Genomic DNA, 20,658 nt, shown 5'->3' on the forward strand with positions numbered 1-20,658 from the left:
TACATACTGCCGTATTCGAACTTCAAGATATTCACAAGAGACAACACGTACTAGATCCATTCTAGATACGTTATAGTTTAGATAACAACTAGTTCTCTTTTGCAGCGCAATTCGGGCAACCAATGTCACTTTTACGTTAGGTAGAATAAGATATCTATTAGATATGAAATCTAAGTCATATCCTGTAGAAATCGTTCAAGAGTATCTCCAGAATCGCGCAAATGTCAAATTTGACAATTTAGATCTTAAACATGTCGTTATCGTATCTTGGTGATGTCTAAAATGTATCTAATAGATGTCTATTTCAAAATCCAAATCGGGCCGATACATATTTAACCACCAATTTTTGCTACACCCTTTCCAGGGTCCATGTATGTAACATCTGTACTGTGGTATGCAAATAAAGATCTCTTATCTGTTACACATAAAGTATGTAAATAATTATCCATTATCCATCTTCTTATGCCATAAGGCGATGAGGGCTATGATAGATGATGAATACTTCCCTAAGAACATGAGTGTTATGTGTTATGAATATTTAACATCTAACTTTTAGAATTTATTCATCTGTTAACACTTATGGCACTCCACAAGGTAAATTTGTTATCGCTTTTACATTCGCAAGAACAAATTTCCATTAGGGGCTCTCGCGTCTCCTTATATTGTTCTCCGTTCGCGATGATCGAGTTTTGCTTGGAAATGATCCAATAAAACATTAACCCTGGAGACTGGCTCGACTTAGATGCGGAGTACGAATACGTCAACCGTCTTATTATCTACAAAATTCATTTCATATAGTTTTTCTAACTATAAATCCGTTAGAGTCGATATATTTTAGTACCTACAAAATGACTGTATATACTTTTCCGACTGATGTGAAATAAGTGGAATGGTTTTGAAGAGTAGTTATAATTTATCTCTTAACAACCTACAGTAATAAATATCGTACAAATTATAACACCACTTATATCGTGTCAGTTTTTAAGTCCGTCAACATCAAAATATATTTCCTTCGTTCTGAAAATCGGTCTTCATTTGTAATTGGTCGGTGCGCGTGAAATTTTTTATCCAATTCATCAATTTGACATGCATCAAAAGCAGTGATTGGACAAATTAAGTGATGAATTTAATTAACACGCGGCAATTGGCTACCATTCACGTGTTTGCGTTACGTCATCTCACACCTGATGGAAAGGAACCCGCAGATTTCGATTAATTTGCTAGGCTTGTTACGCGTAAAGCTTTGTTCACAAAGAGGTGCGTTAAATCACAAGATGCTTTGAATAAATATTTTTTTATTAGAAATCAGCACGCTTTTAGAACTGTTTTTTTTATAAAGTAGGTTTTTAACTGCCAATTTAGATCTAGAATAGTTATTTTTCTATCTATTTATCTAAATAATTTATAAGATATAGAAAATACTACCCGCTGATGCTACTAATGGAAGGAGAAAAGGTTCCAAGATAAACATAAAAAAAAAATTTTCTCCTTCAACGCTAAGACTCTTAAACTCAGGGCTTGCATTCTGCGACTAGGTACTCTATATTGTAAATCGCATGTAATACGTATTCAAATGTAAATAAAAAACTCTATTTGCTCTAAATAGTCCTGCTCTCATAAAGTAAGAATAGCTATAGTTGCCGATTAGCATACATATAAGCGAATGCGTATGATTGATGATAGGTACATCGGCAATTGAAATACAATGAGTTAAACTTTCATGCAATAACTAACCTATAGAGCCTGCGTAAGTACATACATAACTTCACCAAACAGAAACAGTCATGCCAAGACCGCAGTTAATGATTTTATTATATACCGCATTAGGGCTAGCGAGCATATACACAAACAGTACGTGTACTATGTCACTGACAGTATCAAAACTGACATATACACTAACGTCTACGACTACGTAATTTACTGTCTTATCTCGTTCGCACTAGTAGGTACGCGAGTACGAGCGAGATGCATATAAAGTACCTAAGTTATATTCTCGATAGCGTTTATCTCAGTGCCAAACTGGCGGTAGCCACACAGGTTTTCCATCCAATTATTCGCTCATTCCGTAATTCTGCCCCAATCTGTAACCCCCAAGGCGCAGCATTAGAAGGTAAGGACATGTTTTCGCAAGATAACTAAAATGCGGCCGGAGGCTGTTGAGAGCATCCCAAGGGTGTCGGGTCGCGGTAAAGCCGATCGTTTTCCATTGTTATTTGAGCTTACGGCGCCCTTTTAGCACCTCCAGCCCTTCACACATTAATTTGGCTACCTGAGTCCTAATTGTTTATTAAGGATTAATTAGATGTGTGTTATTGGACTTCGCAGTTCGCAGGTAATATGTACAATGCCGAGAATTAAAAAAGGTAGTTGTTTATGTAACTTTATTGTATTATTCTATTTTTTTTCTGCCAAACTGCAGCACAGTTTGTTGGCAAAAGCAACTCCCTTAAACGTAGATGGGTAGACTTAGCTAATTGTCTAGTTAATTGTTAAGTACATAAATATTATTGCTAAGAGTAGTCCAGAAAATAACAGAGGGCAATATAATTTTCAGAGCATCTACATCATTATTTCGAGATTATGTAGTACATTTTTATGCGAAATATTAACATGGCTTAAATTTCAATTCATCAATCAATCATCAGAAGAAGGTTCATAAATAACAAAAAATCCGCACCACCAAACCAATCCCTATAGATCGACCGCTTAAATGAGTCCTCGCCTGCGCGGTACGGGGGCGACGGGGAAGGATGACTAAGGGCGGCGGGGAAGGTGCAGGCGGCAGGCGTACGTCCCACCCCGTCGCCCCCCTACCGCGCAGGCGAGGACTCATTTAAGCGTTCGGTCTATAGTTAAATTTTATTCAGATACGGTTAAAATAAACTGGATTTAAGATGAATTATCCAAATTTTTCCCCGTCGGCATTTTCCCAAAGTCGCGCCTGACTAGGGTTACCAGATGACAGGAATTTTCCTGACATGTCAGGAATTTTAGCCTTTTATCAGGAATGGGGACGGAACACGAAAATGTCAGGAATTTATGGAATTGATAGACTTTTTTATAAAGTACATTTTAATTTACTTAAATTAATCCAAAAACATTGTAAAAAAATAATAAATGAGATCCACTCAACTTATCAATAACTTCGTAATTATTAATTAACAAATCTTTACTCAAAAGCATACATTCATAGATGTTTTCGAAATCGAATCGAATCGTACCGCGTTGACGGCTAGACCCCGCCCCGTCATCGTCAAAAATATGAATGTCAGGAAAAATACTCGGAAATCAGGAATTTTGTCAGGAAATTCTTAATTTGTATCTGGTAACCCTACGCCTGACCGATGTCTGGCAAATGATCAAGACGTACGATACTTCTCCACTTCCCGTTTACGCCGAGATAACTCGTTATCGATGATGAATGAACTTGCGACTTTTTATGCCAAATATTTTTTCCGAAACATTTCAGCTGTAATGTTTCGTGTAATTCGGTAAATTTATTTTTTATGGTTTCTATAATATTTTGATACTAAGACTTGTTACGGTATTCAATATCCTAAATAAAAGAAAAAAAAGCCACAACCGAATACAGAACCTCATTCTATGAAATTGAAGTCGGTTAAAGAGAAACTTTTAAATGTTACTGTACTCAACATTCTAATCTCTAATCAAAAAGAGCTGTAATTGTAACGTTCACATATGCCACTTACGACTGTAAAATCTATCTACAGATGTTACATACGATGAGCGGTCCGGTGAGTGACCCTGCCTGTGAAGCCGATGGTCCTGGGTTCAAATCCCGGTAAGGGTATGCCCATATTTCAATGGACTAAAGAATGATAAGGAATTAATAGTTGAAGATTGTGACGTAGTACGAGTAGGTACACAATTTTAAGTGTCCTTGTCTATGCACGCGTTAATTTTTAGAACACATAAAATACATATAAATAAGTCAACTCTTTCATACTATGCAAATTAAAATACTTACCGTAATAGGCCATCTCTTTATAGTCCTTTTAGCATTTTAAACGATTGTAAATCTTATTCGTAAACGTCAATGATAAAGTTTACGGCCCGTATCTGTTAAATGCATCTAAATAAAATATCGCCATCAAACCGTCTAACGCTGCGTCTTACGTAAGCGAACAACTCTAGAACGCGACGCGGCGCGGCGGGTCCAAGGCGTTCGCGTTCGCAACCAGATCGTCCACGTGGGACATTTCTATACGTATCAAAGGATTGATTCACCCCGCGCCGCATCGCTTCGCTTCGCGTTCGCGTGTGTTCGCTTACGTAATACGCTGCGTAACTCACACCAACGTGCTTTATTGTCAAAGCGGAGACAATAGCAGTCTTTGAGGGCGTCGTAAAAACAATAATGGAAGGATGCTTAATCGTTGACTGGTCAAAGAACAATATTTCATCTCGACAGAGCGGTCATTTCCGTTTCTTACGTTTGTAGATGTGGCAAATCAGACGATCGCTTTTGTTTGGTGTTTGTACAAAGAGCGCCACAATTTTTCTCGTTAGCGGAATGCCTTTTTATTTCCGTACGTGTCTTGTATTTATTTATTGAATCGTGAAACGTACTAACTGGTAGCAGTGTAGATAGCATAACGTTAACGATTCTAGACTACTATTATAATAATTATATATAATGGTTAGTACCTGGTTTGTGCATGTTGACTACATGTAAGGTATGTACGAGTAAGGGTTCCTTTTAAGTTGTTTTTAAGACGGATCACAATCATATTGTCGTTTTGGCGAAATATGTAACATTGATGTTGTATGTACCTATAAATCTCCTTTTTTTTCGATTTTAGAACTTCAAAAATATCGGTAGGTAATTCTGCTATTTCTTGCTTTTTTAGGTGGTACTTATTTTACACGTACCTATTTCGTCGTTTAAGTAAGTACCTACTATCGTCTATTTCGACCTTTTGGACATAGGTAATACCTATACATTTTGTTATAATCGTAACTCCGCAATATTAACAAGAACGCAAATTATAAATCCAGATATTTAAATCTCATATCGCCAGTCTAAACCGTGATTATGGCATTACAACTGTAGGTCAGTTGTCGGATACACATTCTGCATCGGGAAAGTAATTCAAAATGTATTGGTTGCCTGCGCTCGCTTGCACAAGCACTGCGCAAAATTAGTTAGAAGGCGCAAACTGATAATCCAATCGCTTTAAATTAAATTAATATTAAATTGGTTCTCGCTGAATTCAGCCACTGAATATCGCGCGTCAATGTACTTTATTACCAAATCAGACAATATCAGTGATTTGAGAGCGTCATAAAGCGAATGAAAAGGATCTTAATGGTCAGTTAGGAGTAAAATATGTTTTATGTGCGCCAGTAACGTTTCAAAAGATCTTTAGCGTCATCTTTTGCGCGTTTAAACAGACCATTCTCATGCGATATGCGTGCATTCGGAACCGTAAAGTATGTTAACTACACATGCGGGCTTTGTCGATGGGAAATTTATCATGCGTTGCGTGTCGTTGTTATTACGTGAAATCGTTTGAATATGTGTAAGTGCTTTTTGATGACATTGAGGCCAGTCAATAGTGACTTGTATTAGTGGCCCTCCCTATAAAGTTGAAGGCCCTAGGGGCTAATCCCTGTAAGAGCTTATACACATTTGCATACATATTTGTGTCATGGATGTTTTCAATGCAATCCTGTACTGATTTACCAACAACAGAGTGTGTACAAGTATCATGCAAGTTATTTCATGTTACAGCCATTGTTCATTTTTGTTTTGGTCGATCTATGCGAAATCGGCTCAAACATGTTTACTTAGGTTTAGGTATTTAATTTTATATCATATAGGCCATTTCAACCAGTTAGTTTAAATTAGGGAATGCAAATCGGTTATTTTCGGTTATTTTTTGTATGGAAATGATCGGTTTTTAACCGAAACCGCGGTTATTTCCATACAAAAAATAACCGATTTGCATTCCCTAGTTTAAATCAATCATTAGAACAGTGTATATAACATGTGTGTACAAATGTCAACAAATATAAAACGTACAAATAATGCCAAGGAAAGGGACTAGTGTTAAGTCAAACTACATATATGTAAAGAGAATGTAAACAAACAAAACTATGTGACTACAAATTATACTTACAAATTGGCCATGATTTGTCGAATTACCGGGTCACGTGTTAACAGTAGGTATAGATCAGTCTACTTTTATCAGTTTTAATAATACTTTCGTACATTTCATGGATTAGGAATACCGAGATACATAAATGTATTATTCCGTACAGTCGTATTCTAAGTTTTCCCTCTGGCCGAAACCCAAATCATCGAAAATAAACCGACTGTAAGATTGTAACCGCGCAATGGCACTGTAATGTTTTATTAGATCCATACCCCCGGGACGAAAACTTACATAAAGCCCTTGAATTATGAACAAGAATGTTATCTGTTCAACCTTTTCTGTGTTCCGTTGTCACACTGAGAACCCTTATAATTTTGTCTTGTGTTTTATCTGTCGGAAGGAGAATTTATTACCCTCACCCATAAAAGATGCAGGTTTATAGGGGCGTGTTAGGTTTGGGTAGTCTGTCAATGAATGCATTAGTGCCAAATTTTCACGATAATTTATAGGCACAAAACGTTACGTTTAGGAATGGAATTTATTTATACCACTCAGAGGTATGGCGCCTTTTCCTGTATTGTGTGACCTTTTACATTTTCATTTTTAGGGTTCCGTACCCAAAGGGTAAAACGGGACCCTATTACTAAGACTTCGCTGTCCGTCCGTCCGTCCGTCCGTCCGTCCGTCCGTCCGTCCGTCTGTCACCAGGCTGTATCTCACGAACCGTGATAGCTAGACAGTTGAAATTTTCACAGATGATGTATTTCTGTTGCCGCTATAACAACAAATACTAAAAACAGAATAAAATAAAGATTTAAATGGGGCTCCCATACAACAAACGCGATTTTTGACCAAAGTTAAGCAAAGTCGGGAGTGGTCAGTACTTGGATGGGTGACCGTTTTTTTTTGCTTTTTTTGTATTTTTTTTTTGCATTATGGTACGGAACCCTTCGTGCGCGAGTCCGACTCGCACTTGCCCGGTTTTTTTCTCTTTACTAAATGCGTTTTCTGTCAACTATTGTCGCCTTGGTTAGGTCACATGACCCATTGCTAAAGAACGCGACTCCATCGACATAGCATCAGACAGTATCATTTTCCTAGAGCTTATATTAGATCGGCCCATCAATTTGATAGTTATAAAAATGATTCTCACTTCACTTGCACCACCCCACTAATCCGGGGTTAAGCGGTGAAACCGTTAACCAAGTATCAAATTGTACTGGTAACGTGGTAACTCCAGGTTTAACTGGTTCACCCTGGGTCAGTGGAATAGTGCAAGTGGGCCTAAGAGAACCAACTTGCTTGGCATTCTTCTCAATGATATGTGTTTGTTCCAGGTCCTTCTAGTCCACGAAGCGTCGAAAGGCAGTTTCTCCCGCGTGTTCGACCTGGAGGCTGGCGACGAGACAGAGCCCGGCACGCCCAGGACTTCCCCATACGAGAGTCGCTTCCCCATCAACATAGGGATCACCGGTTATGTAGCCACTACGGGAGAGGTTAGTCACACATTACTATTTTATTTTATGATGACGTGTTCATGTTTTAGTTTGGTGTGCCTGAGAGAAGAAAGTGGAACACGCTTAGCTTTTTTTAAAGCATTAGTCTATAATATTACAGAATATATTATCATGCCGCGATCAGAAAGGGATTAGAAATAACAGATTTCCATACACTTACGTCAAAATCAATATGGATTGACAGCTATCTCAATCCCTTTCTAATCGCGATTCAGTAATACTGCCACACAGTGTTTTGTACCTATGTACCTACTTACCTATCGTAGGACATGTGATGTCGGCAGACGTTTAAAAATTAAGAACTTCTATTTAACGCGTTGTTTTAAAGTCCCCATTACGATATTTTTTATTGAAAAACAAAGGTACCATCGCCCACACTGTTAACTGTCCACAAATGCCTTTTGTAATAAAATCCACCGATGTACAGTTAAGAGTGTTGATGTTTGTACCTTAAATTCTGTCATGTCTAATAACTAGTGAAAATTAAAGCGTAGTAACGTGCAGGCTACGCAAGCTTTGCGCATAGATCAGGTAATGATATTAGCATAGTATCAAAGCATAGATCGACACATTCCGCATGCAATCATTTTACACACGACGGATGGAACGTCCCTCGGAAATCTTTGAGCAATAGAAATGAAAATCGCAAAATGAGCCAACAAATAGCATACCTACGTTGCATTGCAGACTTTGTTGCAGTATGTTCCCACCTTAACCTCGTAAAGCCCAATGTGCATTACGATACACACTGTTTCAATCTAATTGGAACCTTTCAAAAACGAAATAAAGTAGCATTTCTTTTGTTTCATAAACCAACGAAAGTCACCCTAATGTATTATACAACGAGGTTCAAATTAAAAATAGGGAAACTTTCTATGGTAGGCCTTACGAGATTAAAGTCGCCAGAATTCGAGTAGAAAGAAAATACCCTTAAACGCCGGAAGGCAGGAAGGATCGCAACCGATTACACTTTCCTTCTACATCATTCCCATCCGTTTTCCACTTTATTCCAACCTTGTTCGAAAAGACACTGAATTGGATTGTTCTTCCAATAAAGCTATAAAAGTTATACTTAAACGGTTCCCATTTAGGCACTTTCCCAAGCGATTGCTCAGATCTCAAACTAAGTGAGAAAGATAAAGCAACTACAATCCGATGCTAAAAACTTGAAACAAAAAGTTTGAAACAGATTTCCCTGAATAGCTTGCCCTTTGGAATATCTTTTGTAATGGACTTACCATTTGTGTTTTGAAGTTACATTAGGACCAAACAATTATACAATATCATCATGTCGGAATTTTTTGTAAATATTGGAATGAGAATGTTTACGCAAATAATTAGAACAAATGGTTTGTTTACACTTTTGTTATTTTTAAGTAGACACAGAGCGTATGTTTTTCAAAATTCCAAATGAACCAAAATTAGCTAAACATTGGCTAGAGGACTTGATAAGTAGGTACACGTGGAACGAGATTTCTGGAGGCGTACAGTCGCCATCAGATATATCGGAGCGGCCAAGGTGTTCACAATATCTGAACACGCACTCTAACGCCTGGAGAATAGAGGCGTGTTCAGATATTTGTGAGAGCCTTGGCCGCTTCGATATATTTGATGGCGACTGTACATAGAAACTATTAAATGGTGGATAGTTTAGTAGCATCAGCAACTCCACTGGGTATTCTCACATTAGTGCTAAGTGCAGCTAAGCTTAGAGGTTCATGTGCGAATACACGATGTAGATATTTGTGTTGCTCCGTAATTTCCCTATAAATTGGAACCTTATGATATTTTATCGAAGTATAATATTAAATCATACCTAATTGTAGATTTTTATTCAAGCAGAAAATTGCTTTATAAGTCCCTGGAAAAAAGTTGCTTTTACACACCATTCTTTGAAATTTGAAACCAATTCTAATTCAATATTAAATTTATCGTTGTTGATGTATCGTCGTCGTCAATTATTCTATATTCAATTCTGCCACCATGTAGTTTTAGTTCCAGTTTTAGCTTTAGTCTTTTACCAGGCCTCACTGAAAATCAGCGTCACGTTGTGTGTCCTAGGATACACAACGTGACAAGAAGCTGAGTGAGGACCTTTTGGCACAAATATTTATGTGATTAAATTTTAGTTTTGTGTTATTTTATTTTGCGTTATTATTTGTGCTAATAAACATTTTTTATTCTTATTTTTAATTGTTGTTTCTTACAGACTGTGAACATAGCGGACGCATACCTGGACGCCCGGTTCGACCCCTCGGTCGACGAGGGCACGGGCTTCAAGCACAATACCATCCTGTGTATGGCCATCAAGAACTCGGAGGGCAGGATCATCGGAGTCATTCAGGTAAAGTATGCTTTTCATTACTTTAAGGATAAAATTGTTTCCACTATAGGCTTTAAAAGCTGGAAATATACCTATTAATTAACCCTTCTTATGCTTTTGTCAAAAATTGATGTCAAAAACAGGCCTATTTATCCGCAACGCAGGCTTCGTCCGGTGGCTACAAAGCCTACAAATGCAAATCAGCAACATGCCTCGTCCCAAACAAACCAAGGATGATATCCGCAACAGGCTTCGTCATTATAAAATCTAATATTCTGGTTTACATCATGCAAAGATTCACATTCTTTTTATAACTATAAATACTCTTGCGTATTTGTAGGTTTATGGAAAAAATTGTCAATATCAATCGAGTTTTGGTTGAAAAAAACCTAGTGAATACTCTATCTATTGTACAATTTAACGTTACGAATTCGACATAAAAACCTTTTTGGCAACAGAGATTGCTGCTTTATTTGCAGTGAATTCGAGTAACATTAGATTTATGGCATTGGATGGCAATTTCATCAAGACATTAAATAAAATGGTGTCCTTTTAGTCTTAAGAGCCGTTTCAAGTCCTTTGGGCACGTTTAGTCTTATGGACTTTATTAAGGATATTCTTAAAAATAGACTATTTGTTTAATTTACGGCGTTTATATTATTAGTACCGTGTTTATGATAGGTAAATTTCTTTTTTCTTGAAGTTTTGTTAAGAATAGAAACTAGGTAAATTATGGGTTTAAAAATGAATATTCGCTGTAAGCCTTTTGCAAAATTTGAAGTAACATTAAACGTGCTAACATTTTAACACCGTTTCAACGATAAAATTAAGTCGGATATGAATTCATCCCGCGCTCCAGTACGTGTTAATTAACAACTCGGTTAAGGCGTTTAATGTGTCAGCATAATGTTGGCTGGAGTCGGTCGGATTGTCGCATATGTCGGGCGGATTGTCGCATACGGCCGCAATGCGCAACAGCTTCATCACAATAATTCCGCTATTACTTCATCAACCTCTTAACTTATACAACTGTATCGCTGCAAAAGCAACCTCGGTTTGTGCAAAATAAAGCTCAAATTTGGAAGTACAGATACGAGGTTCTGGACGTGAGGTCAAATTGTCAACGCTACCGACTGTAATTCTTAATTTGCTTTAAAAACCTTCTGCGCCAAGCAGAAGTTTTTCAAGTCGTTGCTTGTGTTAGGGTTCCCTGTTTAGTTTAGTTTGGTGCTCTAGTTGGGACTTAACGAACCTTAGCCTAGTTCGAAACTGCTGTCTGTTTTTTGTTTCGTTCATTATGGAAATGTATTTCATTAAGCATTCTCCGTATGATACCTACTTAAAGTTCAAATAAGAACTGACTTTTATTTTTATTGACCGATTGTTTTACGGCAATACATCTGTTTTGAACGTGATGCCTTCTTAAAGTTAATATTATTATACCGACGATGATACGATTCATATGTTTATAATTATAAGATTACTCCTCATGGGTTTCACCGGCCAAATATTTATTTAATAATAAAAATAGCAATAGTTTAACTTAGCTATTGCTTTATAAGTAACAATTTTATTTATAGAGAGTTGTGTTTTTCTGTTGTTTCGCAAACCGTCTTTCTAATTGCAGCCATTCTTTATTTATTTCACTACGTGTTTTCGTAAAAGACTGCAACAATGCACACTTTACTCTCTTGGCCGAATAGACTCTCATTGCTGGACGAGCGCGAGTAACGCGTGGCCATAGATGATGCCAGTGTAATGGCTCCTCTACACGATGGGCCAACGCCGGCCATTCCAAGGGACGCAGCCATGCGGTAGAATGAGATAGCAATATCACTTGCTCCCTCTAACGCATAAATGCGTCCCTTGGAGTGACCGGCGTTGGCCCATCGTGTAGAGTAGCCATAAAGAAAGCGCGTGTTGCGCAAACCGTTCATTCTAATTGCAGCCAATCTTTATTTATTTCACTACGTGTTTTCGTAAAAGACTGCAACAATTCACACTTTACTCTCTTGGCCGAATAGACTCTCATTGCTGGACGAGCGCGGGTAACTCGTGGCTAGATGATGCCAGTGTAACGTGACCTAACTATCCTATACGCAATCAAAGATTCTAATCCTGGTTTCCTCATGTATACCTATGCTATACGCGGTTGGAATAACTGACTGTTCACGAATCCCGTTGGGAATAAGGCAGCGCTTTGCTGGACAAAATCAACAAAGTTGTTTTCTCGGCGTTTGAGAAAGCGCACATATAAAATAACAAAGGTAATTCGACGGTGATGTTGAGGGTACCTTTTCGTTTTCCGGTAATGGTCAAGAATAGTCATTTACGATACACGTGCGAATAAGTAATATGCGAAGTCCCTACTTTCCGTACTTGTATCGTAAAGAACTATTACAGTACATATGGTGCCACTTATTTTTTTTTTTTTTTATTATGAATGGGTGTACTCATGGCCACAGACTAGCCGAGGCGTAGACGTGGCCTACGATGGAGCGAGCTCGCCCAGAAGGTGCCTGTTAATCAGATAATGTAAAGTAATCAAAAATCATTTATTGTCAGGCAACAAAGGCCCTATACATAAATAGGTACCTTACCTTACAGGCTTAAGGCCAGCGCAAACCGGCGGAGCACAGCGCAGATCACTTTAAAATTATCAATGTATTTTCTTCCCTATTTCAATTACCTTCAGGTATAAATTTAAATGCTTTGAGACGGACCTCGGAGCATCACGGAGGATTGTTACTCCGCGGCATCAAGGAGCACGCCAGAGGATACCGCGGCGGTAGGCGGCGGCATGCCGCGGCATCCCGCGGCATGCGCCGAGGCCTCCCGAGTGAGCCGGAGTAGCGCCGGGACGACGGGGGAGAACTATATGCATACTAGTCACTAATTCCTTGTGATAGAGTACACGCGGCAGCATGCCGCGGCATCCCCCGGCCTGCGCCGAAGTGCTCCGTGGTGCGCCGAGCGCGAGCGCCGGACTGGGGGATTTTACCTCGCCGGTGTGCGCTGCGCGGCGTAAATGCGTAAATCCTCCGCCGGTTTGTGCTGGCCTTTACGTGCATACAATAATTATAATCTCAAAATTTAAAAATCATGGGCCCAATGTCATGATATCGTAAACTGAAGTGTATTAAAAGGAAAACGCTACTTTTACACTGGGCAAGAACTCTACCTCATGTCACAGTACAATTAGGATTGTTCATTTTTTTTCAAATGTTCTATTTCGAAAACCATTTCGAGATATAAGGTTTTTAAACAGTTTCCGACATTTGCTGCGATATAATAATTGAGGATTGAAGATATTTCAACAAATATCCTTATGACCTTAGTTTGACCTTCTCCTGGGCTGAATGCCCAGCAAACATTTTAAGTATTTTTTCCTAGGCTCGAAGAAGATTTTACCAATTTAAGTGAAAATGACGTCCTAAGTCACCAATTATTTTACGTATTGTACACTTTTACTTCCAAGTCAAAATATAGGGATAATAAAACGTAAATTTCACTTCATAAATACACCATGAAGTCAGGGACTTAGGGGTTGAAAATAAGGCAAAATATTAGGTAAAATTAACCTTAAACCCTGACCAATAGGTCAAATCTACTAATAAGGTATTTTAGGTGTATTTGCGACGTAATTATTACTTATACGGGGACTATGAAGTCACGGACTTAATGGTTGAAAATAAGTCGTATTACTAGGTAAAATTAACTTCGTACCCTGACCAATAGGTCAAATATACTAATAAGGTATTTTAGGTGTATTTGCGACGTAATTATTACTTATACGGGGACTATGAAGTCACGGACTTAATGGTTGAAAATAAGTCGTATTACTAGGTAAAATTAACTTCGTACCCTGACCAATAGGTCAAATATACTAATAAGGCCATTTAGGTGTATATGCGACGTAATTATTTCTTATACGGAGACCATGAAGTCAGGGACTTAATGGTTGAAAATCTGTCGAAATATTAGGTAATATTAACTTCGAACCCTGACCAATAGGTCAAATGTACTAATAAGGCATTTTAGGTGTATATGCGACGTAATTATTTCTTATACGGGGACCATGAAGTCAGGGACTTAATGGTTGAAAATAAGTCGAAATATTAGGTAAAATTAACTGCAAAGGCTGACCAATAGGTCAAATGTACTAATAAGACATTTTAGGTGTATTTGCGACGTAATTATTTCTTATACGGTGACCTTTAGGTCGTCGATTTTATGTCGATTTAGCTACTAATTTTAGGTAAATGTTACTTAAAATAGATACCAAATTGCGACCATATAGTTAAAATCACTTGTAAAGTACTATCAATACCATAAGGTTGTGCCGCCATTTTCTTTCATTATAACGAGATGCTAAATATGAAATTGCATAATTTAAGTTGTTATATCTTGAATGGTGCCATCGCACGGTACTTCATTGTGCTAATATTCAAAATAAAACAATATTTTTGATCAAGTCAATACACTCACACACACAAATATTCAATTACAACACTCAATTACAAGCAAATATATGCATTTTGATTTTATAAAATGTTGAAAACTTAAATATTTCAAAAGCCCATCGATAGTTTTTTATGTAAACCTAACATACTGCACGAAAAAAATTTCTGTGCACTAGATTTCATCGTTCTTCATCAGCGTAATCGGCCTAAATTATTTTACATGACTTAGTGGCCGCCATTATCATTGCACAACTTAAAGTTGTTTTCTTGTTAGACATTTTGTTTCTGAGTGAAAAGAATATATAAGCGTAATGTTTGTGTCTCTTTTTCTCTTCATCGCGTCTCATCTAAATATTGCCTCGCAGAGTAATTATATGGATAAAAATATGTCGCCATCACGTCTAAAGGTGGTAAAGAATACCAAATTAGTACATTTTCACTACGCGGCACGTCGTGGCGACGTCGAATCCACGTCGGAAACATGACCTAGTGTTGACCTAATGGTTGTAATCACTAATTTACCGTCAATAAATACGTCGCCGGCACGTGCGTTTTTTCCCCATTTATGTCGACTCGACGTGCCCACGACGTCGATTCGACGTGCCTCATTTTGGTCTCCTAAATTGTGCGACCTAAAATAGGTGCCTTTTTCGGAATATCGACCAAAAATGTTTGCTGGGTGTAAAGTCATTGCATAATAAAAGTTATCGAACCATAGTAAATAAATCCGTCACTCACGTATTGTCAAAGTTATCATTGTCATCGATTGTCATAACAAAATTTTTCAGTTAAACCGCTGCGCTTGTTTGTTACAATTTGATTTATAATTAATACCTAAACAGTAGATTTCATTGCTTAATAATATATCAAAAACCTTGTTCCTATGTGTGGGAATGATTCACAAAAATAATAGTTCGAATCCACGAAGACCTACGACGTGAAAGATGGTGCCGTGAATTAAACTTGGAATACCTACCTACTTCACGTGTTACACACAGTATTGCTGTGAGAATCACGTCGATGTAAGTATAAAATTAATATTAATTTACTACAATTAAGTATTTAAAAGCTCACTTTATTGGTAGGGTCATGGTATCTATTTATTTTCTGTGGTAATGTAGCCAGAGTATCTAAAGGCAAACCGTTAAACAGAGATGGTGCCTACTAGAAAGAAGGAATATACAAGAATACATAGCCATACTCAAAATTCAGCCTGAAACTGCTTTAAAAAGATATAATTTCTAATTTCCAGGTACATGTTGCAGTTCAAGCTGCTGATATCATGGTGGACAAAACTTAATAAAGAGTTGTGAATAATAAATAATAAAACATGTTTTTGTTCACCTACTTTTTTATTAATTTGGGAAATATGTTTCCAAAAAAAATAGTCATTTTACATTAAATGTATGTTTATCATGTTCTGCACGAGCATCTGACAATGATGGCTTGTTGTTGACCATCCAGAAGAGAAGTGTATGGTTTGTTATTTACTCTGTTCCCAGGCATTATTTACGGTCGTAAAGTATTACGACGATTAATAATTAATATGACGTTCGTTTCAATACAAAATGCTCAACTTTGTTCTGGGCCCAAGTGCAGTTACATATCTCACAGCTGTATCTAAATAGGAATCACGATGACCTGAAATAATAGGATATAATTAGCAAAATTGGCATGTTCCTAATATAGTAGTATAAGTATGTAGTACAATATCCAAATAATGGTGACAAGCCGGTAGAAAACACCCACTGGGTGCTAAGCTACCTTTAGCAATGGACGCTTGTAACGATTTTATGAATCCAATCTTCTTACAAATCGAATCAGTTAAAATATATATGATGTAGGTAACTTACATTTGTATTTTTGCTCCCTTGATTTCAGCCAAGTTATGGTTGGAGTTGGATGCTATATGGATACATACTCCAATAAAACTAAGTTATATTATATAACTTAGGCAGATTTCTGGAATCAGCTTTCTCAAATTTATAGCGTAGGTATTTTGAAATTAATGATTCAAAATAAACGAGTTTTCCATTCCAGACGATTGTTATTTATAGAAACACGTCACACTGACATTGTCGACAGGTGACATTACAATCAATTGACAATGACAAATATTTTTTTAATGCTTGTTGTTGCTTGTGCATTATCCTAATCAGCCGACGACATGTAATTTACGAGAAGTCGTATCTCATATTTTCAATAAATTATAAATATTCAACCAAGCCACGAATTACTAAATCATTCAAATTGGTATCTTAAATTAACCTATATTTTCAGAAAATAAAATAAAAATGGGGGTCTAAAAAAAATGAACAATCCTAATTGTGATAAGCTTCGCGTGAGCTAGAATGCAGTAGAAAATGTTCGTTAAAGCAATACCAGGGTTATTTTACCATCGCTTACATGACCACCACAGCGCATCTTCTAGCAAACCAGTGGAAGCGAGGCCTCGAATTCCGTATAAAAATGGTGTATTTTAGATCACACTTTTACTGGTAGCATCGGAAGCGATGTGCATCGAGCATTTTGAATGTTTGTTCAGTAAGCCTTTACGAGCCACTTTATTCTTCCCTAATTTGTTTTCGGTACAGCTATTGCGGATTTTCTCTCTAGTTAAGCGCTTTTAGATGCATTAGACAAACGAGTTTCAACCCACTTTTTTTTAGAGAAAATGGAGCGTTTATTGGTTTCATCGTTATTTATACCTTCCAAAAATTTAATTTGATCTAAATCGAGATGATCGAGTGTAATACTTTTTCCAAAACGGTCCATTAAAGTCCAAAACAGATCCCATCATCAGATCATTTTATTTGAACGTTATAAGTAAAACAGGTAAAAATTTCAACCCGTATACCGGGTGTGGCCTGTAACACGAGCAAATAACTAAAACATAGATTGTACTCCTCAAACGGTGACACTTTAGTTCAACAACTTTTAAAAATGATGAAGTATTTAGACTCCCTATTTTTCATACAAAATAAATATTATCTTCATTGGACGCCATTGCCGCGCCATATCATTGTGATTGACGTTGCTTGTCACGCCTTAAACGTAACAAAATTCGCAATACATTGCGTCTTAGAATAAACTTTAAAGTGTATTAAAAATGAAACCACAAGTTATTTTTAAAAGTCGCTGAACAAATGTTGGTCAGTATGAGGAGTACAGCCTGCAGTTAAATTTTTTGCTCATATTACAGGCCACACCCGGTATTACAAGTTATAAATATAAAAAATACATCTTCTAAATAAAATTAGCCTAGAATAATTTCTAAAGTGAATTTAACCATTTTCAGTGCGCCTCATTAATTTACTTTGAATGGTTTATGTAAATGTGAAATGTGTCATTGGCAAGCTCACTGTGTCATCATTAACTTCTCGTCCAGAACACTCTTGGCTCTTTATCTCTGAGCCTAGCCATTGTGTATGCCTATTCAGCTCCGCCCTGCCTTGTCATCGGATTTTCGTCCTAATTGACCCTAACGACAACCTTATCTCAATTAGGTTGAATAAGGGCACCATGCCACGTTCGCAGATGATATGATTAGTATTAGATCATTTACCTACACACTCCGGCATTTGATCGTCTTACTATGCCTAATGGAAACAATATAAATAATGAAAGTTCGTTACTCCTGATATACAAAAAAGGCACACGGTGTTACATAGTCAGTCAATAACTAAAACTAAATCCCTAAGAATTTCATCGTAAACTCTGATGAAAACATACACGTGCCCTTAAAATATTGAAGGAACGTAATAAGATTAAGCACGTAAGTGGTTATAAAATTAGTCTCACGGGAAATAAACCATTACTCCCGCCCGGGACTACCGCGTTAATCCATTATTTAATTTCTATTCAACTCCTTACACGGTCTCTTAGGAAATGAAAAGGATTAATATAGCTATGCAATTCGGTTGATTAGATAAATCTACATAGCGTTTTCTGAGAAAGAGAAGCTCCATTATAAAAGCGAAATAGCGAAGCAAATGACTCCTCAGAACCGTAAGCGATAGGCCATGAGATTTGGGATCGCATTTCATATCTGCTGGCATGATCCGAGTGGTCGTAAATAAACCTAATTTATAGGCAGAGCAGCGTAATAAATATCTAGGCACTAGATCCTAAAAGCCTTTGGAGAACGAAATGCTTGGAATCTGAGTATTTATCATACAGAAAATATGTTTTAGTGCATTTCATGTCGATATTTTGACGTGGAAATCTTTTAACGTCAAGCTTATGAGAAGTGTTTGCGATATTACTTTTAAAGCAAGCTATTAAATAAAATCTGTCTAATGATTAAAGTTTCATATACCAAGTGTCGTGTAAAATCTTATGGAATGTAGTATTAGCATAAATCTATGCTATAACATTATTACAATAATGGAATGTAGATAATATTTTATATGAACATCGTTAAGCAATTCTTGGGATGACGTGAAAGCGGCATATGAAATGCGTGTATTATCACAGCACATACCTATTAATTTAGTTAAGGACTTGGTGTCCTATTAAGTCTGTACTTTGTATAGATGTGAATTTTCACCATCATCATCTTAATTAGCCAAAACATGTCCACTGCTGGATAAAAACCTGTCCCAGAAAACTTCACAAGGACCAGCCTTTTTAACAATAACTTCAATCTCTCAATTTTCTGTTCGACGACTCTGTGCTTTTAAAAGATGAATGAATAAATAATCTTATATTTTTTGTTCATCTTATTGTATTTATTATCATCTAGGCACCACAGTCAGCGTCAGAAGTACCTATCTATGATAGCTTAACGAAAAGAGATGTCTCTCTATATACACGGAGGCCAAAAAATAAGTGCATTCCCGTTGCCACGGAGGTTTTGGGATTTTAGGTACCTACTACTACGTTTACTATGGTACCAACCCCGAAATCGCGAAAAGTATAATCCCAAAGCCTCCCTGGTAACGGGAATGCACTTCTTTTTTGGCCACCCTAATAAAATAAGAAAATAATACAATTAAACTGTCACGGATACTTCTGAACGTGAACATAGAGATATATTTCTTTTGAAAAAAGTAATCGAGAGTGGCTGATATTTTTGGCGCGTTGTTTCATACGCTACTGTATTGTACATAAACTGTTTTGTATGTACTGTATTGTACTGTACTGTAGGTACTATATAAAATAATTAATTTTTATAAATCACAATTTCTCTCTTTGATTACAGTTAGTAAATAAATTCGATGAGCTGCTGTTCACGAAGAACGACGAAAACTTCGTGGAGGCGTTCGCGATATTCTGCGGGATGGGCATCCACAACACGCACATGTACGAGAAGGCCATCACGGCCATGGCCAAGCAGAGCGTTACTCTTGACGTGAGTTCTTCTTTTTCCATATAACCACAGATTATACGAATAATAAGAATGACGAAAACTTCGTGGAGGCGTTCGCTATATTCTGCGGGATGGGCACCCACAACACGCACATGTACGAGAAGGCCATCACGGCCATGGCCAAGCAGAGCGTTACTCTTGACGTGAGTTCTTCTTTTTCCATATAACCACAGATTATACGAATAATAAGAATGACGAAAACTTCGTGGACGCGTTCGCTATATTCTGCGGGATGGGCACCCACAACACGCACATGTACGAGAAGGCCATCACGGCCATGGCCAAGCAGAGCGTTACTCTTGACGTGAGTTCTTCTTTTTCCATATAACCACAGATTATATGAATAGTAAGAATGACTAAAACTTCGAGGAGCATGGAGATGGGCATCCACAACACGCACATGTACGAGAAGGCCATCACGGCCATGGCCAAGCAGAGCGTTACTCTTGACGTGAGTTCTTCTTTTTACATATAACCACAGATTATACGAATAGTAAGAATGACGAAAACTTCGTGGAGGCGTTCGCGATATTCTGCGGGATGGGCATCCACAACACGCACATGTACGAGAAGGCCATCACGGCCATGGCCAAGCAGAGCGTTACTCTTGACGTGAGTTCTTCTTTTTCCATATGACCACAGATATACGAATAGTAAGAATGACGAAAACTTCGTGGAGGCGTTCGCGATATTCTGCGGAATGAGCATCCACAACACGCACATGTACGAGAAGGCCATCACGGCCATGGCCAAGCAGAGCGTTACTCTTGACGTGAGTTCTTCTTTTTCCATATAACCACAGATTATACGAATAGTAAGAATGACGAAAACTTCGTGGAGGCGTTCGCGATATTCTGCGGGATGG

At 37.5% G+C, this 20,658-nt stretch overlaps 1 protein-coding gene across 1 annotated transcript in view; it reads left to right on the plus strand.

Annotated features, from left to right (window-relative positions):
• The window catches only part of LOC134672403 (dual 3',5'-cyclic-AMP and -GMP phosphodiesterase 11-like), a 224,838-nt gene that overhangs the window by 193,073 nt on the left and 11,107 nt on the right, over positions 1-20,658 (plus strand). Inside the window, exons 11-13 of the mRNA XM_063530286.1 lie at positions 7,457-7,615; positions 9,846-9,980; positions 19,626-19,775. Coding sequence (XP_063386356.1) covers positions 7,457-7,615; positions 9,846-9,980; positions 19,626-19,775 — 444 coding nt within the window. The remainder of the gene's footprint in view (positions 1-7,456; positions 7,616-9,845; positions 9,981-19,625; positions 19,776-20,658) is intronic.

This window comes from Cydia fagiglandana, chromosome 17, assembly GCF_963556715.1.
Source record: "Cydia fagiglandana chromosome 17, ilCydFagi1.1, whole genome shotgun sequence".
Classification (NCBI taxonomy): Eukaryota; Metazoa; Arthropoda; class Insecta; order Lepidoptera; family Tortricidae; genus Cydia; species Cydia fagiglandana.